The sequence below is a fragment of the Gymnoscopelus microlampas genome (genome assembly GCF_963454915.1).
Source record: "Gymnoscopelus microlampas genome assembly, chromosome: 19".
Lineage (NCBI taxonomy): Eukaryota > Metazoa > Chordata > Actinopteri > Myctophiformes > Myctophidae > Gymnoscopelus > Gymnoscopelus microlampas.
Genome location: NC_139956.1, coordinates 22,769,554 through 22,792,663, shown reverse-complemented (window position 1 = coordinate 22,792,663; position 23,110 = coordinate 22,769,554). Strand labels below are relative to the sequence as shown.

The 23,110-nt window shown below is 40.5% G+C and overlaps 1 protein-coding gene across 1 annotated transcript; it reads left to right on the top strand.

Annotated features, from left to right (window-relative positions):
* Window positions 1-2,131: 2,131 nt before the first annotated feature.
* Window positions 2,132-10,210, top strand: LOC311034423 (uncharacterized protein; the record flags this gene model as incomplete). The annotated part of the gene is made up of 7 exons (XM_084042304.1): window positions 2,132-2,211; window positions 2,303-2,995; window positions 3,157-3,270; window positions 5,515-5,534; window positions 5,646-5,744; window positions 7,650-7,721; window positions 10,070-10,210. The coding sequence occupies exons 1-7, from the start codon at window positions 2,154-2,156 to the stop codon at window positions 10,208-10,210; spliced, it is 1,197 nt and encodes a 398-aa protein (XP_083898430.1). The 5' UTR covers window positions 2,132-2,153.
* Window positions 10,211-23,110: the final 12,900 nt, after the last annotated feature.

The window sequence follows — 23,110 nt, the reverse complement described above, 5'->3', positions numbered from 1 at the left end:
TTCATCTCCTGTGTGAGGTGAAAGATTGTTTTATGGTGTTGAAAATAAAGCTCAGGAGATGTGCAATTGTGTGCAGTATTCACCCCCCCCCCCCCCTTTTTTTTTAAGGTCATTAATTTCTACATTAATAATGGACCACAGTGCAGTAACACAGCGTTTTGCATGGTTGAATATTCAGAGTCTGACATAATAATTAGAACTTAGCCAGCTACTCACTAATAATGGCTACATGGTCAAACAAATGGATGTTTCAGTGTGCCACATTCACCATGATAAATCAACCTCACTAATGTGAAAAACACGTCATCTTATGAACATACACTGTATTGTCTCTGCTTCACTGTAACATAGTGTGTGTCTTTGAGGATGCAGTCTTCCTGTCCTCTATGCACAAGTTTCCACCAATGGAAATCAACTGTGACCACACAAGTGAGAACACAGGGTTTTGGGTGCAACTTGGTTGAGCTTGAAAGGTGTAAACAGCATCAACATTTATGATCAGAAGACTATTTGTAGACACATGACAATGTAAGGTTGTTTTTTTCATGACCACGCTGTATCTGTGACTCCTGTGACTTTTGCACATAAAACGTACCTGATGTATAATGTGGACTCACCACATTAAAATAATGACACATGTATTATATTTTATATTACTTTGACCATTATGAATTGAATTGTAATAATCTATCTATAAATTCCAGAAACCTGTGTGTGCGTGCGTGCGTGCGCGCGCGAGAGAGAGAGAGGGGGGGAGGGAGAGAGAGAGAGAGAGAAAGAGAGAGAGGGAGGGAGAGAGAGATTGTGTGATTGTAATTTTGACTTTTTTTGTAAAGTGCATGAGCAAAATTTCTACTTTCAACATTATACCACTGACAACCATACATAGTGATGAGCAAAAGGTTGAGTGGAGTGTTCCTTTAATGGATTCACTGGCGTGAAAATACCACATGTGGTTTGAAGTGAGATAGCACCATATGTAGGCCTATAAAGCTTTTAAAAAATTTGATCACAGTGATTCAAGTCCTAAGATAGCTCAACATGTTTAAAGGAGGAGTTCACCCAAAAAATTACATATTTTCTATCAATTGCACACCCCATGAAGCCTTGAATTCATGGATTTATTTTTGTTTTTGTGGCATTCCTAAGCCAATAATTTGATGACCGGGTGTGTATCCGGTAGGAGACACAAATAATCTACTTTGTGTCTCCTACCGGATACATTAAAACAAAAATAAATCCATGGATTCAAGGCTTCATGGGGTGTGCAATTGATAGAAAATAAGTCATTTTTTGGGTGAACTACTCCTTTAAGTTGACATGGAGCATGTTGAATGCCATAGACTTCGCATTGGGCACTTAAAGGGACTTCTTTTTCAAAACTACCAATGATTTCAAAGTACAAATCTCAAGCATGCATGTCTACAGTAAGGTGGAATATTTAAAGGGGTTCTAGGCAACTTCAGAGATTAAAAAAAAAAAACTGTTGTCAAACAGATTCAAACTTGGCTCCGCCCCTCCACTGGCAGCACCTCTAAAAAAAAAGAGGATATAACGATACCTGAAGCTGCTGGCAAAGAGTGATGTAGGTATATTATACATTTTGTAATAAAAATGGTGCACTTTTGAGTGTTTATGGCATTGTTCATGTTTATGAATGAACGTCTAGATAAAGCTGAATTTTGAACACACCCTCGCACTGTTATTGGCTAGAACTCTGCCCCCCCCCCACACACACACACACACATACATTTTGAATTGGGTTTCTAGGTGAAAGTATGTACTATAGGACAAGTTTTTGAGGACATATAATAGTGATGAGAACATAGGTGTGCTCACTGCTGCTGCAGCAAGCACACAATAAATAAGTATTAGGAGATGAGGAGAAGTCTGAAGCGGTGGGTTTTTGGACTGTGGTGGAAGCTGGGGAGCGACTGCAGGAGAAAGAGTCTAGGATCAACCATCAACATACCACAAACGTGAACCTACCATGTTCCAAACACAATGTAACCTCGGTATAATAGATATGACGTCAATCTGTCATGACATCATCACAAAGCAAAGCAATCAGTTTGTCCAATCACACACAGCCACAACTCTTAAGATGTTGTCTACATCCGTAAATTCTTTCCACTCAAGAGACAAACTTGAAGATGATGGCAGCACCAAAGATATTCCTGCATCTAATGTGTCTACTTCTATGGGGAGAAGGTAAAGTACTACAATTATTTTACCATCAATCATAACAAAAATCCATTCTTGTAATAATATGTATTATTTATATGTAACTGTCTGTTTCCAGTTGCTTTTGTTCAGTTATCAGTGGAAGAACCGCAGAAGAGTTTCATGATGGCTGTTGTTGGAAACAATGTGACATTGAAATGCTTCTTCTATCAACATGAACACATGGTGTACATAAACTGGTACAAGCAACGTCTTGGAGATAAACCTGAGCAGCTAGATTCCCAGGAGAAGCCGAGAGGCGAAGCTGTTGTGAAGAAACTTATGAGCGATCCCCGTTTCTCTGTGGTCTCAGGAAAAGGAATAAATCATCTTCAGATCTCAGATGTGCAGTTGTCAGACTCTGCAACTTATTACTGTGGGTTGACAATGTATTCTAAAAATCAGTTCAAAGAAGGAATCATGCTCCATGTTAAAGGTTTCTCATCCAGCATCCAAGCGATTGTCCAGGAGCCACCAGAGAAGTCAGTCCATCCAGGAGACTCTGTGACTCTGAACTGTACTGTCCCCACTGAGTCCTGTGCTGGAGAACACAGTGTCTACTGGTTCAGACAATCAGATAAATCTCAACCAGTTTTCTTTTACACCCATGATCAACGTTGTGAAATAGCAAACACAGCACAGGGCAGCTTCTACAACTTCTCCATGAAGAACCTCAGACTCAGTGATGCTGGTACTTACTACTGTGCTGTGGCCTCATGTGGGAAGATTCTGTATGGTAATGGAACCAGGCTGGATGTTGAGTGTACAGTAGGTAATATCACTTCATCTTATTCTCTCCATCTACTATGGCTTTATCATGTGTAATATACCTTTGCTAATTTACCTGGATTAGTGAAAATAAGCTATTCAAACTTTCAACTGGCTTTAATGTGAAGAAAGATACATCATTTGATATTTGCTAAATCTCTACAGACAGGGGAATGATGTATTGCCTGGGCACTGCACTGGCCATTTCCATCATCCTGGTTATTGTCTTGTCTTCCATCATCTACAAGTTGAAATGGGAAACATGTATTCATAGTTCTGGTGAGTTCCATCCCAGGAATATTAATCCATTAATTCAGTGAAAGTGTTAACTGAATAAATTCAATTATAAAATGTTTATTTATCTTCTTTTTTTGGTATTTGATTTATTTAGCACAATGTAAAAACAAAACAAAACTAGAAAAAGTGCTCCTCGGAGCACAACTCTCCGCCAGAAGACTTGTGTTGGTTCGAAGGTCGCGAAGGTCTGTATAAGTGTCCTATCCGTCCTGTCTATGTAAGTGTCCTATCCGTCCTGTCTGTGTAAGTGTCCTATCCGTCCTGTCTGTGTAAGTGTCCGATCCGTCCTGTCTGTATAAGTGTCCTATCCGTCCTGTCTGTATAAGTGTCCTATCCGTCCTGTCTGTACACTGTCCGTCCTGTCTGTGTAAGTGTCATATCCCTCTTGTCTATATAAATGTCCTATCTGTCCTATCTGCCAATTATGTATCAGCCATGCAGCCATTTCATGGTTCCCGTCTTAGGTAACCGTCTTCCACGCCGACATCTCGCCACTCCGACTAGTGGCTTCCGCGTGCGGTTAGGGTTAGGGTGAGGTTTAGGTATAGGGTTCGTTAACGTCGGAAAGGCGACATGTCGGAAAGCCGCCATGTAACCCCCGTCTTACCTCATTTTGACAGTGGCGGAGACACTGTCAAAATGATGCCATGTATATATAGGCATCATGTCGTCACTAGCCAATCAGATCACAGTATTTCACGTGTCACGTGAGGCTTGACCAATCGGTGTGTCATGTTTAGAAAGTGAAAACGCAGTGATAACAATACTCTCCTGGCGGAGAGTAAAAACAGTACACAAAATGTAAAAAGAAAAGTGCCAGGAGGAGGCAAGAAGCCCAAAGGGCTTATATGAGGCCTCTACCTATGTATAACACAATACAAATATGAATAGAACATGAAATACCTGATTATCCATGATACGATTACTGATAATAATTAGCCAACATAGTTGACATATCAAATCTTATGTCAAATCCATAGACCAACCAAGCAAACAGGGAGTAGAAAAAAAAGAGAAAAAAAAATAAACTAGAAAAAGTGCTCCTCGGAGCACAACTCTCCGCTGTTGGGAATGTTGGGAATGTTCTATCTGTATAAGTGTCCTATCCGTCCTGTCTGTATAAGTGTCCTATCCCTCCTGTCTGTATAAGTGTCCTATCCGTCCTGTCTATGTAAGTGTCCTATCCGTCCTGTCTGTGTAAGTGTCCTATCCGTCCTGTCTGTGTAAGTGTCCTATCCAATTGTTACAGTATCCGCCATTTCTCAACCATTTCGTGATTGTTCCTGTCTTACCTCACTCTTACCAGACTTGTGTTGGGAATGTTGGGAATGTTCTAATTCTTATGTTCTAACTGTCCTATCCATCCTGTCTGTATAAGTGTCCGATCCGTCCTGTCTGTATAAGTGTCCTATCCGTCTTGTCTGTATAAGTGTCCTATCCGTCCTGTCTATGTAAGTGTCCTATCCCTCCTGTCTGTGTAAGTGTCCTATCCCTCCTGTCTGTATAAGTGTCCTATCCGTCCTGTCTGTATACTGTAAGTGTCCTATCCGTCCTGTCTGTATACTGTAAGTGTCTTATCCGTCCTGTCTGTGTAAGTGTCATATCCCTCCTGTCTATGTAAGTGTCCTATCCGTCCTGTCTGTGTAAGTGTTCTATCCGTCCTGTCTGTATAAGTGTCCTATCCGTCCTGTCTGTATAAGTGTCCTATCCGTCCTGTCTGTATAAGTGTCCTATCCGTCCTGTCTGTGTACTGTAAGTGTCCTATCCGTCTGTGTAAGTGTCATATCCCTCCTGTCTATATAAGTGTCCTATCTGTCCTATCTGCCAATTATGTATCAGCCATGCAGCCATTTCGTGATGGTTCCTGTCTTACCTCACTTTGACAGTGTCTTGTGACGCCATGTATTTATACAGTATTTCACCGTATTGTCACGTGTCACGTGAGGCTTGACCAATCGGTGTGTCATATTCAGAAAGTGAAAACAATACTCTCCTGCGGAGAGTAATAATAATAAGTCTCTTGATGTCTTTGTAAATAAATAAAGCTACGGGTATTTGATGAACAAATTATTAATCAGCATTTATAGTTGTGCTCATTATCCAACCTCGGGCACAGCTGCGTGGATGAAACTGCCATTGGCTGGATAAAGACGGTCAATGATGAATGATAATCTACAGTATACTGTATGTTTATGTTGTTCTTAGGACATTCCCTTGGTTCCCCAGTGTCTCCAACAAACACAGTGGTAGGTTGTATTTATTTATTTGAACTAATTACTCCCCTGCTCCACGGCCACAGCGGGGTTCTGTTCCTCTGATCATGATGTTATTCTTTGTTGTTTTAATACACGGACCAGAATGAAGACAACCTCCATTATGCAGCTCTGAGTCTCAACCAGAAGAGACGATCAAGACCACAGAGGAACAACATGGAGAATGACACTGTGTATGCTGGAGTTAGAGTTACAGAATAGCACTGGTATCTACTATCCTATACTATACTATATACAGTACTATCTACTGTCCTATCCTATACTGCAGTTCCTATCCTATCCTATCCTATCCCATCCTATCCTAAGCTATCATATCCTATGCTATATCCTATCCTGTCCTATATACTATCTATCCTATATATACTATTCAGAGGAACCACGAGAGCATAATGACTGGATGCATCACTGCCTGGTAAGGGAACTGCGCTAACTTCGACCGCTAAGCAATGCAAATAGCCGTGGACATCAGTGGATGTGAACTTCCCTCCATCCAAGACACAATGGATGTGTGTCAGCAAAGTTCACTGAATCATCAAAGGTCATAGCATCCCAACTATGGAATGTTTCAAATGCTGCCAAATGGAAAGTAGCACTGCAGCCACAAGGCCGCTGCAGAGGATTACTAATGGGCTTCTTCACCTGGACAATCAGACATATGAACAATCTGGCCAGAGAAAAGAAAAACAGGCCATCGTTGTGGCATTTTATTGTTTTTAATGTGTAGTAGCCCTTTCATCATATTAAAGGCTTTTTAACTAAGTCCTTGCTCGAGTGTGCTTGAAGTTTTCCCATTTTGATGGGACCCCTCTTCAAAAGAAAAACAGGCTTATAAAATGCTAATAACCCCCAACCTGTTAGCCTGGTAAACCCCTCCCTCCGGAAATCTCATTAACCCTCCCTCCGGAAATCTCATTTCCATTTGATTTCAGGAGTTAAATCAAATGGAAATGAGATTTCCGGAGGGAGGGTTTACCAGGCTACCAACCTGTACCTGTACACAAGACAATAAAGAACACCTTGAAACTTCAGAACCCAGACATTTATGACCAAAGGACCGTAGACAGATTTATTTGCATTAATTCAAACATTTTTTTGTGTGATGAGTACTCACACAGAGAACGAGAACATCACACAGCGATGAAGTGAAGGAATTTGTTTCCAAAACAAGGTTGATTTTTTCCAATCTGTATTAATTAAGCCTCACCAAATTAATAATTTGATGTAAAATATTTGTAGATGCATTTTCGGATCGTTTATTCACAAAAAACGTTCCTATAAACAGCTCTGACAAATTAACATTTGCTTCATTCCATTAGCTTCAACTTTGCATGCAATCAAGTGGTGGTGGGGAGTCCTCATTAGTTCCAATCATTGTTACCTTGATTTTTCAATCAGCTTTATATTTCTTGAAATAATTACTGTAAATACTGAAGCATTAATTAAAGATTGGTAAATCCTAATCTCTGTCTGTGTGTCCGTGTGTGTGTGTGACTTGCAAGGTGGCTCAGTATTATCACTGTTGTCTCTGATCAATAAGGTACTGTGTTCCAGCATGACTGGAGCTTTCAGTGTGGGTTTTGCATGTCCTCTCTGTGCTCATGTGAGTGAGGATACTGGCCTTCCAGCTGGATATGTGGATATACTGTACACAGATCCTAATAGTTAAGATAGGTCAAATACGCAGCATGAATAGTGTAGAACTAAGTGGAACAATTCACCAGGTTCACGGTCATATTGATAATTTAGTACTAAATCAGACATGCAATCCAATATAATCATAATTCCTAAGATTAAAGAATACAGCATGTGTTTAACAAATGCCTCTTCTTCTAAAGTGCAAGTCCTGAAACAAAAAAAAATCTAAATAAAACATGTGATCAACACTATGAAATAATAGTGGACATGATTTTGCATCCACATTCAAAACTATTTTTTAAACATATAGACTTTAACTCATTCAAGTACATTCCAGCTTGATTTTAGATTCAGAAATAGCAGTTGGTGGCAGATAAATTAAATGTGAAAATCACATCTATTGTCTCTGCCGCACTGTATGTTGTGTATATGCTGTATGCTGTGTGTTTTTAGGCTGCAGACCAGTCTTCCGGTGCTGCACCTAGTTTCCACAAATGGAAACTAAACAACTGTGACCACACAGAAGTCAGAACAAAACTTTCAGCTGCAACTCAGTTGATCTTGAAAGGTGTAAACTGCAACATTTATGATCAGAAGAAAGTATTTACAGACATAGTGTAAGGTTGTTTTTTCTTGACCATGCTGTATCTCTGTGAGATAATGACTATAGACTCCTGTCCTGTGACTTGTGCACACAGTCAGAACATACCTGATGAACGACCATTGCTGAGTGGTGAGTAGAGAGGCCATTTGGGAATCATAAGGTCACCGGTTCGCCCCCCTTTCCCACCCAGTCTATGTGTTTTAGAATGTTCCTGAGCAAGACACGCTACAGAATAGCAGCCACTGTTCCTAAATCTTTAGGCAGACAAATTCTATGTATGTGCAAATGTACTACAACAACAACAACAATTGTGGGAGCACACTACACTCAAATGATTCATTTGACGCATTCACTAAATTATATTATATACTTAGATGATGTTCTAATAAATGTCCTCTAATTCCATACACTGTGAGCTGTACAATGTCAGTGCAACATCCACACAGTGAGCTGTGTGCATTGCAGGTACAGCTGTGGTCTACAAACAGCAACAAAACAAACAAACCACTGCCTCTGTACTCTCTATTTGATGAACATTCTTGAGCACAGCCTCTCCCTCTCTCTCTCTCTCTCTCTCTCTCTCTCTCTCTCTCTCTCTCTCTCTCTCTCTCTCTCTCTCTCATAGCTCAAAACTCTGGTTAGAAACCAACCACTCCTATCTGTTAAGGAGCTCACATTGACAACTATTACTATCTGGTATAGCAGAGGCGTGTTAATTTAAAGGTCTTTTGTTCACCTGAAAAACTCTTTCAAGGGGAATTTAAATTTAATTAAGAGTTCAGTATATGGTACATCAGCTTCATAATCCTTATAATAGATTACTGATATAGCATTCTATCCCTCAGCCTGAGGAATCGACCCCTCAGTCTGCCGTTAAAATCTAAAACTAAAAAAGAACCTGTCTACCATGTGACTTGCCTATACCTGCTGAAAATGCATTTTCAGGTCAGGATACCTATTGTATCCAGTCAGAAGAGAGAACTGGCAAAATTGGAATCGGAACACTATAAAATGGAAGTTGAAAAAGGATGTGTAAAAAAATTGGATGAGTAACCCCCTCACCCTATTAGTTCAGAACAATCTCAATACCCCAGCAATTGTCAGGAGGGGCATTCCCGATCTGAGGCTGGTCAGAAACGATAGTGTAAGGGGGTAACACATCCGCTCTTAAACCTTCAGATAATAATAATAATAATTATTATTATTATTATTATTATTATTATTAATATCAAACATGTTTGATATTCCGATTTAACATCTGGTTGATTATGACACTACTGTACTGTCCAAGTTGGATTGGGAGGCAGGAGATCTGCATTGATCACAGTAAGACAAGAGACAGTCCACAAGAACTGAATGAGTACTTTTGACATGGCAATTGTTGTAGGCTTCTTTGGACAGCTAAGATGGAGGAAATACATTACTCGATAATCGATGGCACGAAGGATTTGTAAAACAGGATCTGTAGTTGTATTGTATGTGGTGTAAAACACGTGGGAATTGTATATAAGCACTGCATCCATGAGTTGTAAAACACGTGTAAATTATGTTGGTTCTGAATTCACTCCATACCACTTGCTGGTACAATTCTGTGGTGGAGTGGTGGAGTGTCCCTACACAGCCTTAATAATAGAAACATACTGATTTGTCAGCCATCAAAATACTGTAGCTGGAATCTACCACGTTCCAAACATAATCTAGAATATGGTCACTTATAGATTTGTTGTCAATCTTAAATGACATCTTTGAAAATCAAATCCATCGGTTTGCTCAATCACACACAGCCACACATCTTAAGATGTTGTCCACATCCGTAAACTCTTTTCACTCAAGAGACAAACCTGAAGATGATGGCAGCATCAAAGCTCACCCTGCATCTAATATGTTTAATTCTGTTGAGAGAAGGTAAAATCCCTTTAACTATCTTTACCAACAACCATATAAAAAATGCATTCATATAATAATATGTATTTTATGTATCTGTTTCCAGTTGCTTTTGTTCATTTATCAGTGGAAGAACAGCAAAACAGTTTCATAATGGCTGATGTTGGAGACAATGTGACTTTGCACTGCTTCTATCAAGATGATCGTAATATGTACATAACCTGGTACAAGCAACGCCTTGGAGATGAACCTGAGCAATTAGCGACCCGGCTCAAGTTTGACAACAAAGCTACTTTGTCTGAGAAATTTAAGAACAATCCCCGTTTCTCCTTTGTCTCAGGAAAAGGACTAACTCATCTCAACATCTCAGATGTACAATTGTCAGATTCTGCATTACTGTGCTATGGCGGAGTATTCTGAAATTCAGTTCAAAGAGGGAATCATGCTCCATGTTAAAGGTTCCTCACCCAACATCCAAGCGATTGTCCGGGAGCCATCAGGTCAGTCCACCCAGGAGACTCTGTGACTCTGAACTGTACCGTCCACACTGCTGGTACGTACTACTGTGCTGTGGCCTCGCGTGGGGAGATACTGTATGGAAATGGAACCAGGCTGGGTGTTGAGGAAAATGACTGTTGTAACCAGATGAAGACCCTGGTGCTTCTCTCCATCATCAGGACTGGAGTTGTGCTCTGCAGCCTCCTCACCTTAACCATCATCTACTTGATGAGAAAATAGACATAATCACCTTAACCATCATCTCTAAAATAAATCTTCTGACATCATATTAACTTGTGAAAAGATTTGGGGGGAAAAACACACCATTCTCAATTGTTTAATTTTCATGTTACTTCATTTCAATTGTTTCATAATGCTTTACAATATCGCTAGTTTATTAACTAGATTTCCTTTTTCAACAGGCTTTTTGAACAAAAATAAATTACTTATTCTATCCTATGGTCACTGTTGGCCAGAAACATTGTATCTCCCCATATGTGTGTCATAGTTCAAAGCACACATCTGGCTGTTGTATGTAGAATGGCTATATTCACTATTTTTGAAAAGGTCAAGTCTTTCTGTGGGTTTTATATTTAACCAATGAAAGTATTAACAACTGCTCGTGTCAAAATAATAACTGTACATTGGATCCATTTGACCAAAGTTTTTTCCTTTTCCTGAAAAGTAACAGTTTTGGACATACAAGGTTTCTGCCCAACAGCAACGATTCTATGCTACGTTCTTTTTATTTTAATATATATATATATTTCTTATTTCGTACTATTATTATTAAAAAGTGATGAAATTACACATCTTCTGTATTTCTTCTATTCATGAAGATGAATCGTTGATTCGTTGGCATGTGACAAGAACAATATGATGTATGATGTACAGACCACATTTCCTGTGCCAAGGCTCTTCTTGGTATTAAGACAGTGTGGAAAGGACTCAGTGGTCGCTACTCGCTACACCCTCTGAGGGTGCTTCATCACTGCTATACTCTTGTCAGCCTGCAGACAGCATTTTGATCATGTGGAAATAACAGTATTCTCATTAGCTGCTCAGACTCACAGTAGACCAACACTAACACAGAATAGTAGGATTTGTTACAGATCTACTGTTATACTCACACAGCCTGAATTACAGCTGGTATTCATCAGGACAGTAATAATAATAATAATAATAATAATAATAATAATAATAATAAACTTTATTTGTATAGCACCTTTCATGACATGAAATGCAGCGCAAAGTGCTTTACAGAGCAAGAATACAGTTACAGTTACAACCAATTTAACAATAAAGCAAACAAAAAATAAAATAAAATAAAAGCAAAAGCATAAAACATTAAAATAGGCAATACAGTGAGGACTTAAAAATCAACCAAAGAGTCAGCTAAAAGCAAGAGTGAAGAAATAGGTCTTGAGCTGTGCTTTAAAGCTATCGACAGAGGCTGCCTGTTTTAGGTGTAATGGGAGTTTATTCCACACTGTTGGTCCGTAAAAGCAGAATGCTGCTTCACCGTATTTTTTATATGTCATTTTAGGCACCTCGAGTAGGTCAGCACTTGAAGACCTAAGGGTGCGGTTTGGATCATGTCTCTCTAGGCAGTCATAGAGGTAGGAAGGTGCCAGACCATTTAGAGCTTTATAAACTATTAAAAGAATTTTAAAATCAATCCTAAAAACAACCGGGAGCCAGTGTAGTGAAGCTAGTACTGGAGTGATATGTTCTCTCATTCTAGTTTTAGTTAAAATTCTGGCTGCCGCATTTTGAACAAGTTGTAATCTGTCAGTTGTTTTCTTAGGCAGGCCAGAGTAGAGTGCATTGCAGTAATCAAGCCGAGAGAAAACAAAAGCGTGGATCAGCGTTTTTGCGTCGTCTAACGACAGATAGTCTCTAATTCGCGCAATATTTCTAAGATGAAAGAAAGCAATCTTGGTGACATGATTAATGTGTGCATTAAAATTCAATTCAGAGTCGATAATAACCCCCAGGTTCTTTACTGTGGTGTTACTTTCTACAGCCAGGTTACCAAGTCTACTTATTATTAATTCTCTCTGCTCACTGGAGCCAATTATGAGAATTTCTGTTTTATCCTCATTTAGCTTAAGAAAGTTCTCACTCATCCAGCATTTTATACTGGACAGACAGGTCAACAATGGGTCTAGAGCGCAGGGGTCGTCTGGAGCTACCGAAAGATACAGCTGGGTATCATCAGCATAGAAATGGAAGTTCACTCCGTGATCGGCGATGAGTTCTCCCAGTGGTAGTATATACAGGGAGAACAATAAGGGACCCAGAATTGAGCCCTGTGGAATACCAGAACAGATGTCATGTTTGTCTGAGTCAAAATTAGCTAGGCTGACAAAATAGCTTCTGCCTGTTAGGTAAGAGTAAAACCAAGACAAGGCTGTGCCTGACAAACCAATCCAGTACTCCATGCGTTGTAGTAGAATTTTGTGATCAATCGTGTCAAAAGCAGCGGTTAAGTCAAGGAGTAGGAGAACAGATATATTTTTGTTGTCAGCGGACACCCTAAGATCATTAATTACTTTTACAAGTGCTGTTTCTGTGCTATGACCTTTCCTGAAGCCAGATTGGAATTTGTTATGAACCTTATTGTTCTGTAGGAACACATCCAGTTGATGAAAGATAGTTTTTTCTAAGACCTTTCCCAGAAATGGCAGATTAGAGATTGGTCTATAATTACCCAGCACCAATGGATCAAGGTTGTGTTTCTTGAGTAACGGCCTGACTACAGCCGTTTTCAGTGAGTCTGGAAAGACGCCTGAAAGTAGAGAGCTGTTTACAATTCTTAGGATATCTCCAATCACGCTGTCTAAAACCTCTTTGAGAAACGGGGTGGGTATTGCATCCAGTGAACAAGATGATGATGTCATCTGTGATATAGTTTTACGGAGTTCCTCTTCATTAATTGTGCAGAAAGATATTAGACTTCCTCTGGAGTGATCTACGTTTTTGCACCATGCACCATTTGCAGCATTTGCAGTGCTAGCAGCAGCATTCATAATACCAGCTCGAATGCTAAAAATGTTGTTTGCAAAAAAGGACGCAAACTCATCACACTTAGCTTTAGAAGCAGGGAGCGACTCCTTGTAAGCCTGGGGGGGGTTTAAGAGATGTTCAATGGTAGAGAATAAGACTCTGGCATTTTGCTTGTTGTCATTGATAATGCCTGAAAAATATGCTTGCCTTGCCAAGCGCAGTGCTTTGTTATAGGCCACTGTTGACTTCTTAAAAATCTCTAGGTGGACAGTGAGTTTGTTTTTTCTCCAAATTCGCTCAGCTCTACGACATTCTTTCTTGAGTGAGCGCATGTGCTCGTTGATCCAGGGTGTTACTCTAGAATTAAGTTTCTTTTTAGTTTTCATAGGAGCCACTATGTCGAGAGCTGACTCTAATTTGAGATTAAAATGTTGAACCATATCATTCACTGAGAGAGCATCAAGTAGGGGGGGCACCTGCACACACGCCAGATGACGAGGAAACTCGTTTGCTGCAGATGAGCTAAAAAAACTTTTTTTATAGTATATTCTGTATTGTTTTTCCTTAGATCAAAGACAGTTATATTAAAACACAATAAATAGTGGTCTGTTAGTTCGGGCTTATCAATAATACTGTCAACAGTGATATTCAAACCTTTAGTGATCACCAAGTCCAGGGTGTGGCCATGTTTATGTGTTGGCCCAACAACATGTTGAATAAAGTCAAAATTGTGCAGTAACTGTAGGAAACCCATAGCCACAACATCTGAAACAATGTCAACATACAAATTAGCATCTCCAGTAATCAGAGTTCTGTCATAATTAGTGGAACAGATAGATAAAAGTTCTGATATTTCTGTTAGAAATAAGGCTTTGCTGCACTTTGGAGGTCGATACATACTAATCATAAGCACAGACGATTGACTCTCCAATATGGTGGCCTGGTATTCAAATGATTTAAAACTGCCAAGGTTTGTCAGAGGTTTGAATTTTAAAGTGTCAGAAAAGATATTCGCCAGACCACCTCCTTTTTTTCCCTCACGTCCTGGGTGAATGAAACTGTACTTTGGTGGGCATGCTGCAGATAAGAGCACCGCTCCATCAGAACCAAGCCAGGTTTCTGTTAGAAAGATAATATCTAGTTTCTCTTTACAGATGATATCATTTACAGAGGAAGACTTGTGATTAAGTGACCTGATGTTAAGTAGGGCCAAGTTTAGCTTAAGGCATTCAACTACTTGGTTGTTTCCTCTACATGGAATGCCTGTTAAATTTGCTGTATTTGCAGAGCGTTTAAAGTCACTCCTTGTCCTGGGAACTCTATTTGAGATAACAGTGGAAATATTGTAAACCTTGTTTTCTACAAGGCTAACTAAAATAGCCTTGGGCCCAGACATGATTTTGGCTATGCATAATGGACCCTGCCTATCTCAGCAATCAAATGTATTCTCTAGACGTAGGGAAGCCGACAGGACGTTCTTGTTCTTGCAATGGCTCCGTCGAGGGGCGATGGGTGGGGGGCAGGGCACGGTTGGTGCTTGGCGTTTGATTTGGGGGGTGAGTCTAGTCCCCGCTCTAATCAAGTCGTTCATGCTACTGGTGAAATCCAGAAGAGGTATTGGGGACAGGGAAAAAGATGATGATGAGGAGGAGGAAGGTGATGACGTTGGATAATCTTCCTCATTGAGAGACTCCTCTTTGTCTCCTTCCTCTTCCAGCATGACCGTGGCTGCAGAGTCGACGTCAGGGGCCGTGGCAATCTCCTCCTGTGGATTTAGGCTGTTATCAGCGGTTGTTTTCACCACGCTGTCCTTTGTTTTTGTTTCCGAGTCTTCACTATCAGAGAGTTCATTTGTTATGGATGTTCCTCCACCATCAGCAGCGGTGGGGGGTGGTGTGACAGCGTATTCGTCCACACAGAGCCATTCACCTTGGCATTCTTCAACGGCAGCAGCATTATCTGTTGTTATGGAAGCTTGTGCTCTGGCAGAGGTTGACGTAGACAGGGGAACATTGTAGAAAATATTTGACATAAACAATTTTGTTCCCAGCTTGTTCAATTTAAGGCCATCCGAAGAAAAAAGATGTCTTCTATCCCAAAAAAAATTGAAATTGTCAATAAAATGTACAGATTTGTTGGTGCACATAATTGAAAGCCATTTGCTCAGTGCAGACAGTCTACTGAAACGTTCATCGCCGCCTCTTGTAGGTGGTAGTGGGCCGCTGATGCACACCTTTACATCAAGTGAGCTGATTTTGCTGAATAAGGCTGTGAAATGCTGTTTTAGGATTTCGGACTGTTTGTTCTCTGTATCACATGTGCCAACGTGCAAGATCAGGGTTTTCACCGTTGGGTGTTCAGCGATAAGATTCAGAATTCTGTCATTCATGTCAGAGACTTTGTCTTTAGGGAAGCATAACACTTTTGCCTTTCTTCTTATCATGCTTTTAACATCTTTAACAGCGGCATCCCCTATGATCAGAAATTCAGGCTCACCATATAGCCTTTTTTCATCTGAGTTACTCTTGGTTCTTACCCTGCTGGGTGAAGAAGATTTGTTTTGTCTGCCATCAGACGGGCATCTGGGGTCCTGGAGCAATGGGGTGAATCTGTTTCCCAGCTGCACAGGACACTCAGCACTCGATGTTTTGGGAGATTTGTTTGTAGATCTACCTTTGGCAGTTTTCCACTGTTGACGCTCAGCACTCGATGTTTTGGGAGATTTGTTTGTAGATCTCCCATTGGCAGTTTTCCACTGTTGAAGGGGGGTAGAAGACGCGGTACCCTGTGTCCGGGGGCATCGATGATGGTGACGCGCGGGTGGTAGCGCAGGCCAGCCGGTCAGATCTGTAATCACAGGGCTCCGAGTTCTGCCAGTTATTCGCCCCTTCAAATCCTTTGGCTTTGCCCCAAAAGTGTTCCATGAGAATGCCTTGTCCTGGGGTTTCTCGGAAACCACACTAGGTGGCTGCTTGTTGGCATGGTCTTGTCCGTTGCTCTGAGACTGTAGAATTCCATAATGTTGATTCACTTCCACATTCACTCTTAAACGGTGTAATTCCGTTTCCAGCACTGCAATCCTTTGCAGCAATTTTTGGTAGTCCTCTGTTGAAAAAGTCGGGTACATCCTGATGCTAATTAGCTTTGGCTATATGCCACGCACCCAGTCACTGGAGGTCGACAAATAGGTCGAAAAATAGTAGAAATATGGCTTGTATCTATAGAAGAAATAGAGTCCCATGGGTTTATAAATATCCAGGATCCATTCGTGGTTTCTCAGGGAAAAAAAAATAAAAATAAAAAACATGGATATCAGCAGAGGAATGTAAGCATAGGGCAGAGCGAGCAGCAAAAGCGTCCTCACAGTACGAGAGCAGAAGTAGTAGAGTCATAGGAGGTTGGGGAATCACTGGCTTTGAAATACTAAAGATAGCACTTCACTGCTGCTCTTGTGGAGTTTCTGAATTTGAATTTCCCTGAATAAAATGGAGGGGGAAATAATCTCACAATCAATGACCTTGATGTGGTGATTCTGGGTTCCCACCAATCCTACCTGCTGTAATAATGCCGTTTTTGGAACCTACAAAGTTCTCTGAGTAGCTTGTGTGCATTGAAAGCACACATGATTCTGATTGCCTGCTTCCTGGTAAAATCACAACGTACGCTGCAGTTAAAGACATATTAAAACAAAGTGAAGATGAGCACATTTGACAAAGCCTCCTGTGTGAGGTGACATATTGTGGTGTGAGGAAAATATAGCTTTGGAGAGTGCAATATATTCTTAACAGTATTCTTTTTGTCTAAAGCTCAGTTGAGCTTGAAAGGTACAAACTGCAGCAACATGATCAGAAGAATGTATAATAGCCTACCTACCTACATATTTGAGATTGTAAGTTGTAAGTGTGACGGAGGCAGAGGGTACCTCCTGGTTATTAAGATTATTATTAGTTGAAGAACCTGGTAAGCAATGTGTGGCCATAAAAAAAACTTTAGAAGAGAAATTAGGTAAAATAAACCAAGTGAATGTAATAATACATTTACATAATAATAAAATATACAAAATGTTATGAACATTCCCTGCCTGCTCTACAGCACCTAAAATCCTGAAAACAAATCCAAATGCCCTTGGAACTCACTTACCACTACTATGAATGAATACATGTTTCCTGTTTCATGCATTTCATGAGGGGGGGGGGGGGGGGGGGGGGGTTCCCAGCCCACCCATGTCTACTCTCGAAGTGTTCCTTTGCAAGGCACTGAACCCCCCTCATCATGGCCATCTGAGCATCTTAAGAGTGAATAATAACTAGACGCGTCGCAATTTGCAATTGCAAAGTGTGGTTGCGCCGACGCCGGTCGGGACTCGAGTAATACGCCAATTACATTGTCACGTCACTCCTGAGATCACTTGCGTTTCATTTTGAAGGGACTGACCCCCCCAAAAATCATGTTTTTGCATCAAACGGTGACATTTTGCGCATTCGTGGCGCCCCCTATGGGTCAAAGTGGAAATGCTTTTGGGGACTCGTTGAGTAAATCACCCTCGACATGTGATTCAAATCTGGGATCGATTGGACGTTTCGTTCGTGATTTTTGACATTTTTGGTGAAACGGGTCCCTCCCACTAACTTTGGAAACAATTTACGGAAGAACGGTAAGGACTATCATAATGCCGTTTGGATATGTTTATCGCAGGGGTCCATAGATCACGTGTACCGATTTTTGTGTGATTTGGAAAAAAAAAATAGGAAAAGGAACAAAAAGTGTGTTTTGAAGAAAATTCAAAATGGCGGAAAATATATCGTGACGCAAATGGGCGTGGCCTATATGGGGAGATGCGTTGTGACCCAAGGAATCCAGGGGAAAAGAAATTTTGATTTTACGACCTACGGTTCAAGAGTTATAGGCCAAAACGTAAAGTGGGCTGTTATAGCGCCACCATGTGGCCGACTGGTGTGATTATTTTTTAAATAATTTTGCAAAAAACTATTAACCTCCCCTCCAAGTCTTGTAACTGTAGCCCTTACGGTTTCCGAGAAAAAAATACTTTAATGGGAGTTTGTGCAATTCCCATGAAGGTGAATGGAGAAATTTAATGCACTAATAAATCAATATCAAAAAATCTATCCATACGCAAATGGTAGTGACCTATATGGGGAGTTGCGTAATAAATTTAGATTTTACGACCTACGGTTCAAGAGTTATAGGCCAAAAGGTAAAGTGGGCTCTTATAGCGCCACCATGAGGCCGAATGGTGTAATATTTGTTTCAATAATTTGGCAATAAACTATGAACCTCCCCTCAAAGTCTGGTAACTGTAGCTCTTACGGTTTCTGAGAAAAAAATACTTGAATTTTAGTGTTTTCACTTTTCCATTGAAGTGGATGGGGAAATTTAATGCACTAATAAATCAATATCAATTAAACTATGCAGCCAATCTCTTAGCCTTATGCAAGTGCACGATTCCCGGTCAGACCGGTCATTTTGACATATAGCACTAAATTGGGAAAAATAAACTTTGGGAGGAGTAGCGGCCCGAAGTATTGTTTATCTATAAATAAATAAAGTATAAGGAGTACTATAGTCTGGTTGCCCTGTTAGGGCAACCACACTAATAATAATAACTAGACGCGTCGCAATTGGCAATTGCAAAGTGTGGTTGCGCCGACGCCGGTCGGGACTCGAGTAATACGCCGGGAGGAATACCATCGGAGACTGCGCCAATCACATTGTCACGTCACTCCTGAGATCACTTGCGTTTCATTTTGAAGGGACTGACCCCCCCCAAAATCATGTTTTTGCGTCAAACGGTGACATTTTGCGCATTCGTGGCGCCCCCTATGGGTCAAAGTGGAAATGCTTTTGAGGACTCGTTGAGTAAATAACCCTCGACATGTGATTCAAATTTGGGATCAATTGGACGTTTCGTTCGTGATTTTTGACATTTTTGGTAAAACGGGTCCCTCCCGCTAACTTTGGAAACAATTTACAGACGAACGGTAAGGACTATCATAATGCCGTTTGGATAGGTTTATCGCAGGGGTCCATAGATCACGTGTACCGATTTGTGTGAGATTTGGAAAAAAAATGTAGGAAAAGGAGCAAAAAGTGTGTTTTGAAGAAAATTCAAAATGGCGGAAAATCTATCCTGATGCAAATGGGCGTGGCCTATATGGGGAGATGCGTCGTGACCCAAGGAATCCAGGGGAAAAGAAATTTTGATTTTACGACTTACGGTTCAAGAGTTATAGGCCAAAAGGTAAAGTGGGCTGTTATAGCGCCACCATGTGGCCGACTGGTGTGATTATTTTCTTAATAATTTTGCAAAATACTATTAACCTCCCCTCCAAGTCTTGTAACTGTAGACCTTACGGTTTCCGAGGAAAAAATACTTGAATGGGAGTTTTTGCAATTCCCATGAAAGTGAATGGGGAAATTTAATGCACTAATAAATCAATATAAAAAAATCTATCCAGACGCAAATGGGCGTGGCCTATATGGGGAGTTGCGTAATGACCCAAGGAATCTAGGGAAAAAAGATTTTGATTTTACGACCTACGGTTCAAGAGTTATAGGCCAAAAGGTAAAGTGGGCTGTTATAGCGCCACCATGAGGCCAAATGGTGTAATAATTGTTTCAATAATTTGGCAATAAACTATGAACCTTCCCTCAAAGTCTTGTAACTCTAGCTCTTACGGTTTCTGAGAAAAAAATACTTGAATTTTATTTTTTTCACTTTTCCATTAAAGTGGATGGGGAAATTTAATGCACTAATAAATCAATATCAATTAAACTATGCACCCAATCTCTTAGCCTTATGCAAGTGCACGATTCCCGGTCAGACCGGTCATTTTGACATATAGCACTAAATTGGGAAAAATAAACTCTGGGAGGAGTAGCGGCCCGAAGTTTGTTTATCTATAAATAAATAAATAAATAAAGTATAAGGAGTACTATAGTCTGGTTGCCCTGTTAGGGCAACCACACTAATAAAAGTTTGACTGTGTTCCTGACGTTGTCTTGAGTTATAATAACAACAGATCAACAATACACAACCAAAGCAGTGTGTGCACTGGTCTTTGAAACCTCGAAATGTACGTTGTCTATGTTAATATGATATTGGCGTCACGGACGCATCCTTGGTATTTTAGCAGTGATGTCACAGACTAATCCTTAGTATATTTATTATCCTTATATACGCGTTCGCTACACATGTGTTTTTTGTTTATTATTTTTCACGGCTCGCGGTACTCAAACACTAGCGGGATTATTATTTCTTGTCAACATTCAAGTAGAACTATGAGAAGGTATAACCCAGCTAAAATAATGTGTCATTATAAAAATGTATAAATGATATTATGATTAGCAGTCCACTTCCTCCTGTTGGTACAGATGGATTCACATTGCATCGTTCCGTGCCCGAATACGCATGATCCGGATCCGAGACTACCTCCGGAGGTGGTTTCGGGTACGGTACGGTGATCCGTTTCGGGGAACAATACGCAACGTTCACACTATCACAACCTCAGCCAAGTGGTCCAGGGTGCGCACCCGGGACCATAGTGTGAGTAAGTTAACACACGCACATATATGGCAGCAGAGACAGCACAATACTTTGCCAGCCTTTCTGCTTTGTCTTTGGGCATCCCAAGTTGTCAAAACCCTCCAACAACCAGTCCGTGGGTATGTGCTTGGCTGGATCACCAGAGGAAACAAAGTTCTTAGTCTTGCACTGCTGCTTGGTGTTAAAGCGCTCTCTGTAGTTGTTCTCATGGGCCTGGAAGTCCACCCATTGCTATTCCGACAGCGGATGGACATACCGCTGGAAGGCCGCCGGGTCTATTGCCTCTCTTCCTGCCTTTCCGGTATAGCTGTTCATGGGAGGGGCCGTCAGGTAGCGTCAGCTGTTGGTAGTCCACCGGTGAGAAGTGCCTTCTTGTATGCGAGCTACATAGTCCACAGAAATGGCAAATGCATCTACTACTGCACCTACTACATTGACGATGGTAGTTACAACGGGGCAGTTTAACGTCATGCCCAGGACACACACACACACACACACATGCGTGCATGCAAGCCCCCAGAACCCAGTGGTTTCATTGAAGCCAAATGGACATGCTGGCCATTGGAGGTATTGCAGGTGTGCCCATGTGACGCAAATAGGCCGCGCCCATCACATTTTCCAATACGTTTCCAACCCGGAAGAAGGGGTGATTTCGGCCCATGCGCTAGGTGAGCAACTCAATGCAAGTGGATGGGAGGCGATATCCGGTGCCCTCTCTATTATTTTTAACTCTATGGGTGCATGCAGTATGTTGATGTCCAACATCAACATACTGCACACATGAACCTACCATGTTCCAAACACAGTGTAGCCTTGGTCACTGACAACTTTGTTGTCGTTCTCTCATGACATCATTGCAAGGTAAAGAAATCAGTTTGTTCAATCACACACAGCCACACCTCTTATGTGGTCATTGATAACCAACAATGGAAAAACAAACAGCCCGCCTCTTTCCAGTGTAGACCCTGCTTCTGATCTGCGTATTATTGTTAAGCTCCATGTGATTCATATTCATACTCACACACACAATGATGAGCTGCACCTTCATACCAGCTCTACTTCTCTGTATCTTGAGTAAGTAGATCATCTTTGTACTGCTGCTAACTGCACCAATAACTTTATTTTGCAGTAACACTGCAAGCCATTGATACTTGACATTTTTGGAGGGAGCAATATTATGTTGTATTTTCCTTTTGCAGGAATCGTTTTTTTTCGATTTTTTTCTTAGAAATTATTCTGTCAATACATTTTTCGAATCGAATAATAAAGAAGCACGTTTTCTTTTATATACATCAACAAATCAAGATTCGACTAAATCGATTAGTTTCACATAAGCCCTATTTATACTTTGTCATACAACGGTGTATAATTGCAAAAATAGCCGATCTACAAGTATACTTTATTAATAAAGTGCCTTTCAAAACATAGATACAAGCTCACATGCTCACCGGGACACTTTGTGAATATAAATATATAAAACACCAAAAATACGCGATCTACAAGATCGCGTATTTTTGGTGTTTTATATATTTATATTCTTTTTAAAGAAGAATAAAATAAATACATTTGATTATTTTATTGGAATGTATTATTATTATTTATAATCAATAAAATCACTTTGTTTGATTAACTATTGAACCCCAAATGCATATGAAGTATTGTCCATGCTGTGTGTTTTAGGCTGGATCCTTGTTTCAGCCGCTGAGACTGTAGCGGTCCAGCCAGGTGAAGATGTCACCTTGCTCTGCTCCAACATCTCCAGTGAGGACACTCACGTTTTCTGGTTCAAAGTGGTCAACAACTCGGAGCCCCAATGCATCTCCTCCATGTTTGGATCTGTTAGCAATGCTTCGTACTGCAAGAGTTTAAAAACAAAAAGCCAATTTGAAACAAGTGCCAATCTCTCCTTTGTCATTATGAAAATCAAGAACGTGACAGTTTCTGACTCTGCACTGTATATTTGTGGGATGTACGTCAGTCCTCATACAGTGATTGTGAATGTGACACTTTTAAAGGTTCAAGGTATGTAAGAGCAAGTCATAGTCTTGACCGTCTTCTGCTTCCATGAGAACAATAGGCCTACTGATTTATGAACATTAACAAACCTTAACGAGTAGGATCATTTCCCTTTTTATAATGTTTAATTTGTTTTATTTATTCCTATGAAGTAAACTCAAAACATCACAAAAAGTAACTTAATAATGTTGTGATTCTTACTTTTGGTAAAGTTGTAATATTTCATTTATTATTGTTAAGGTAAAGACAAAGCTGCCAATGAAGTTGAAGATGACATGTATCAGGGTAAGCCTGTCCTCTTCCTCTAATTAAAATTCTTAGTTCTTAATGTTTTAAGTA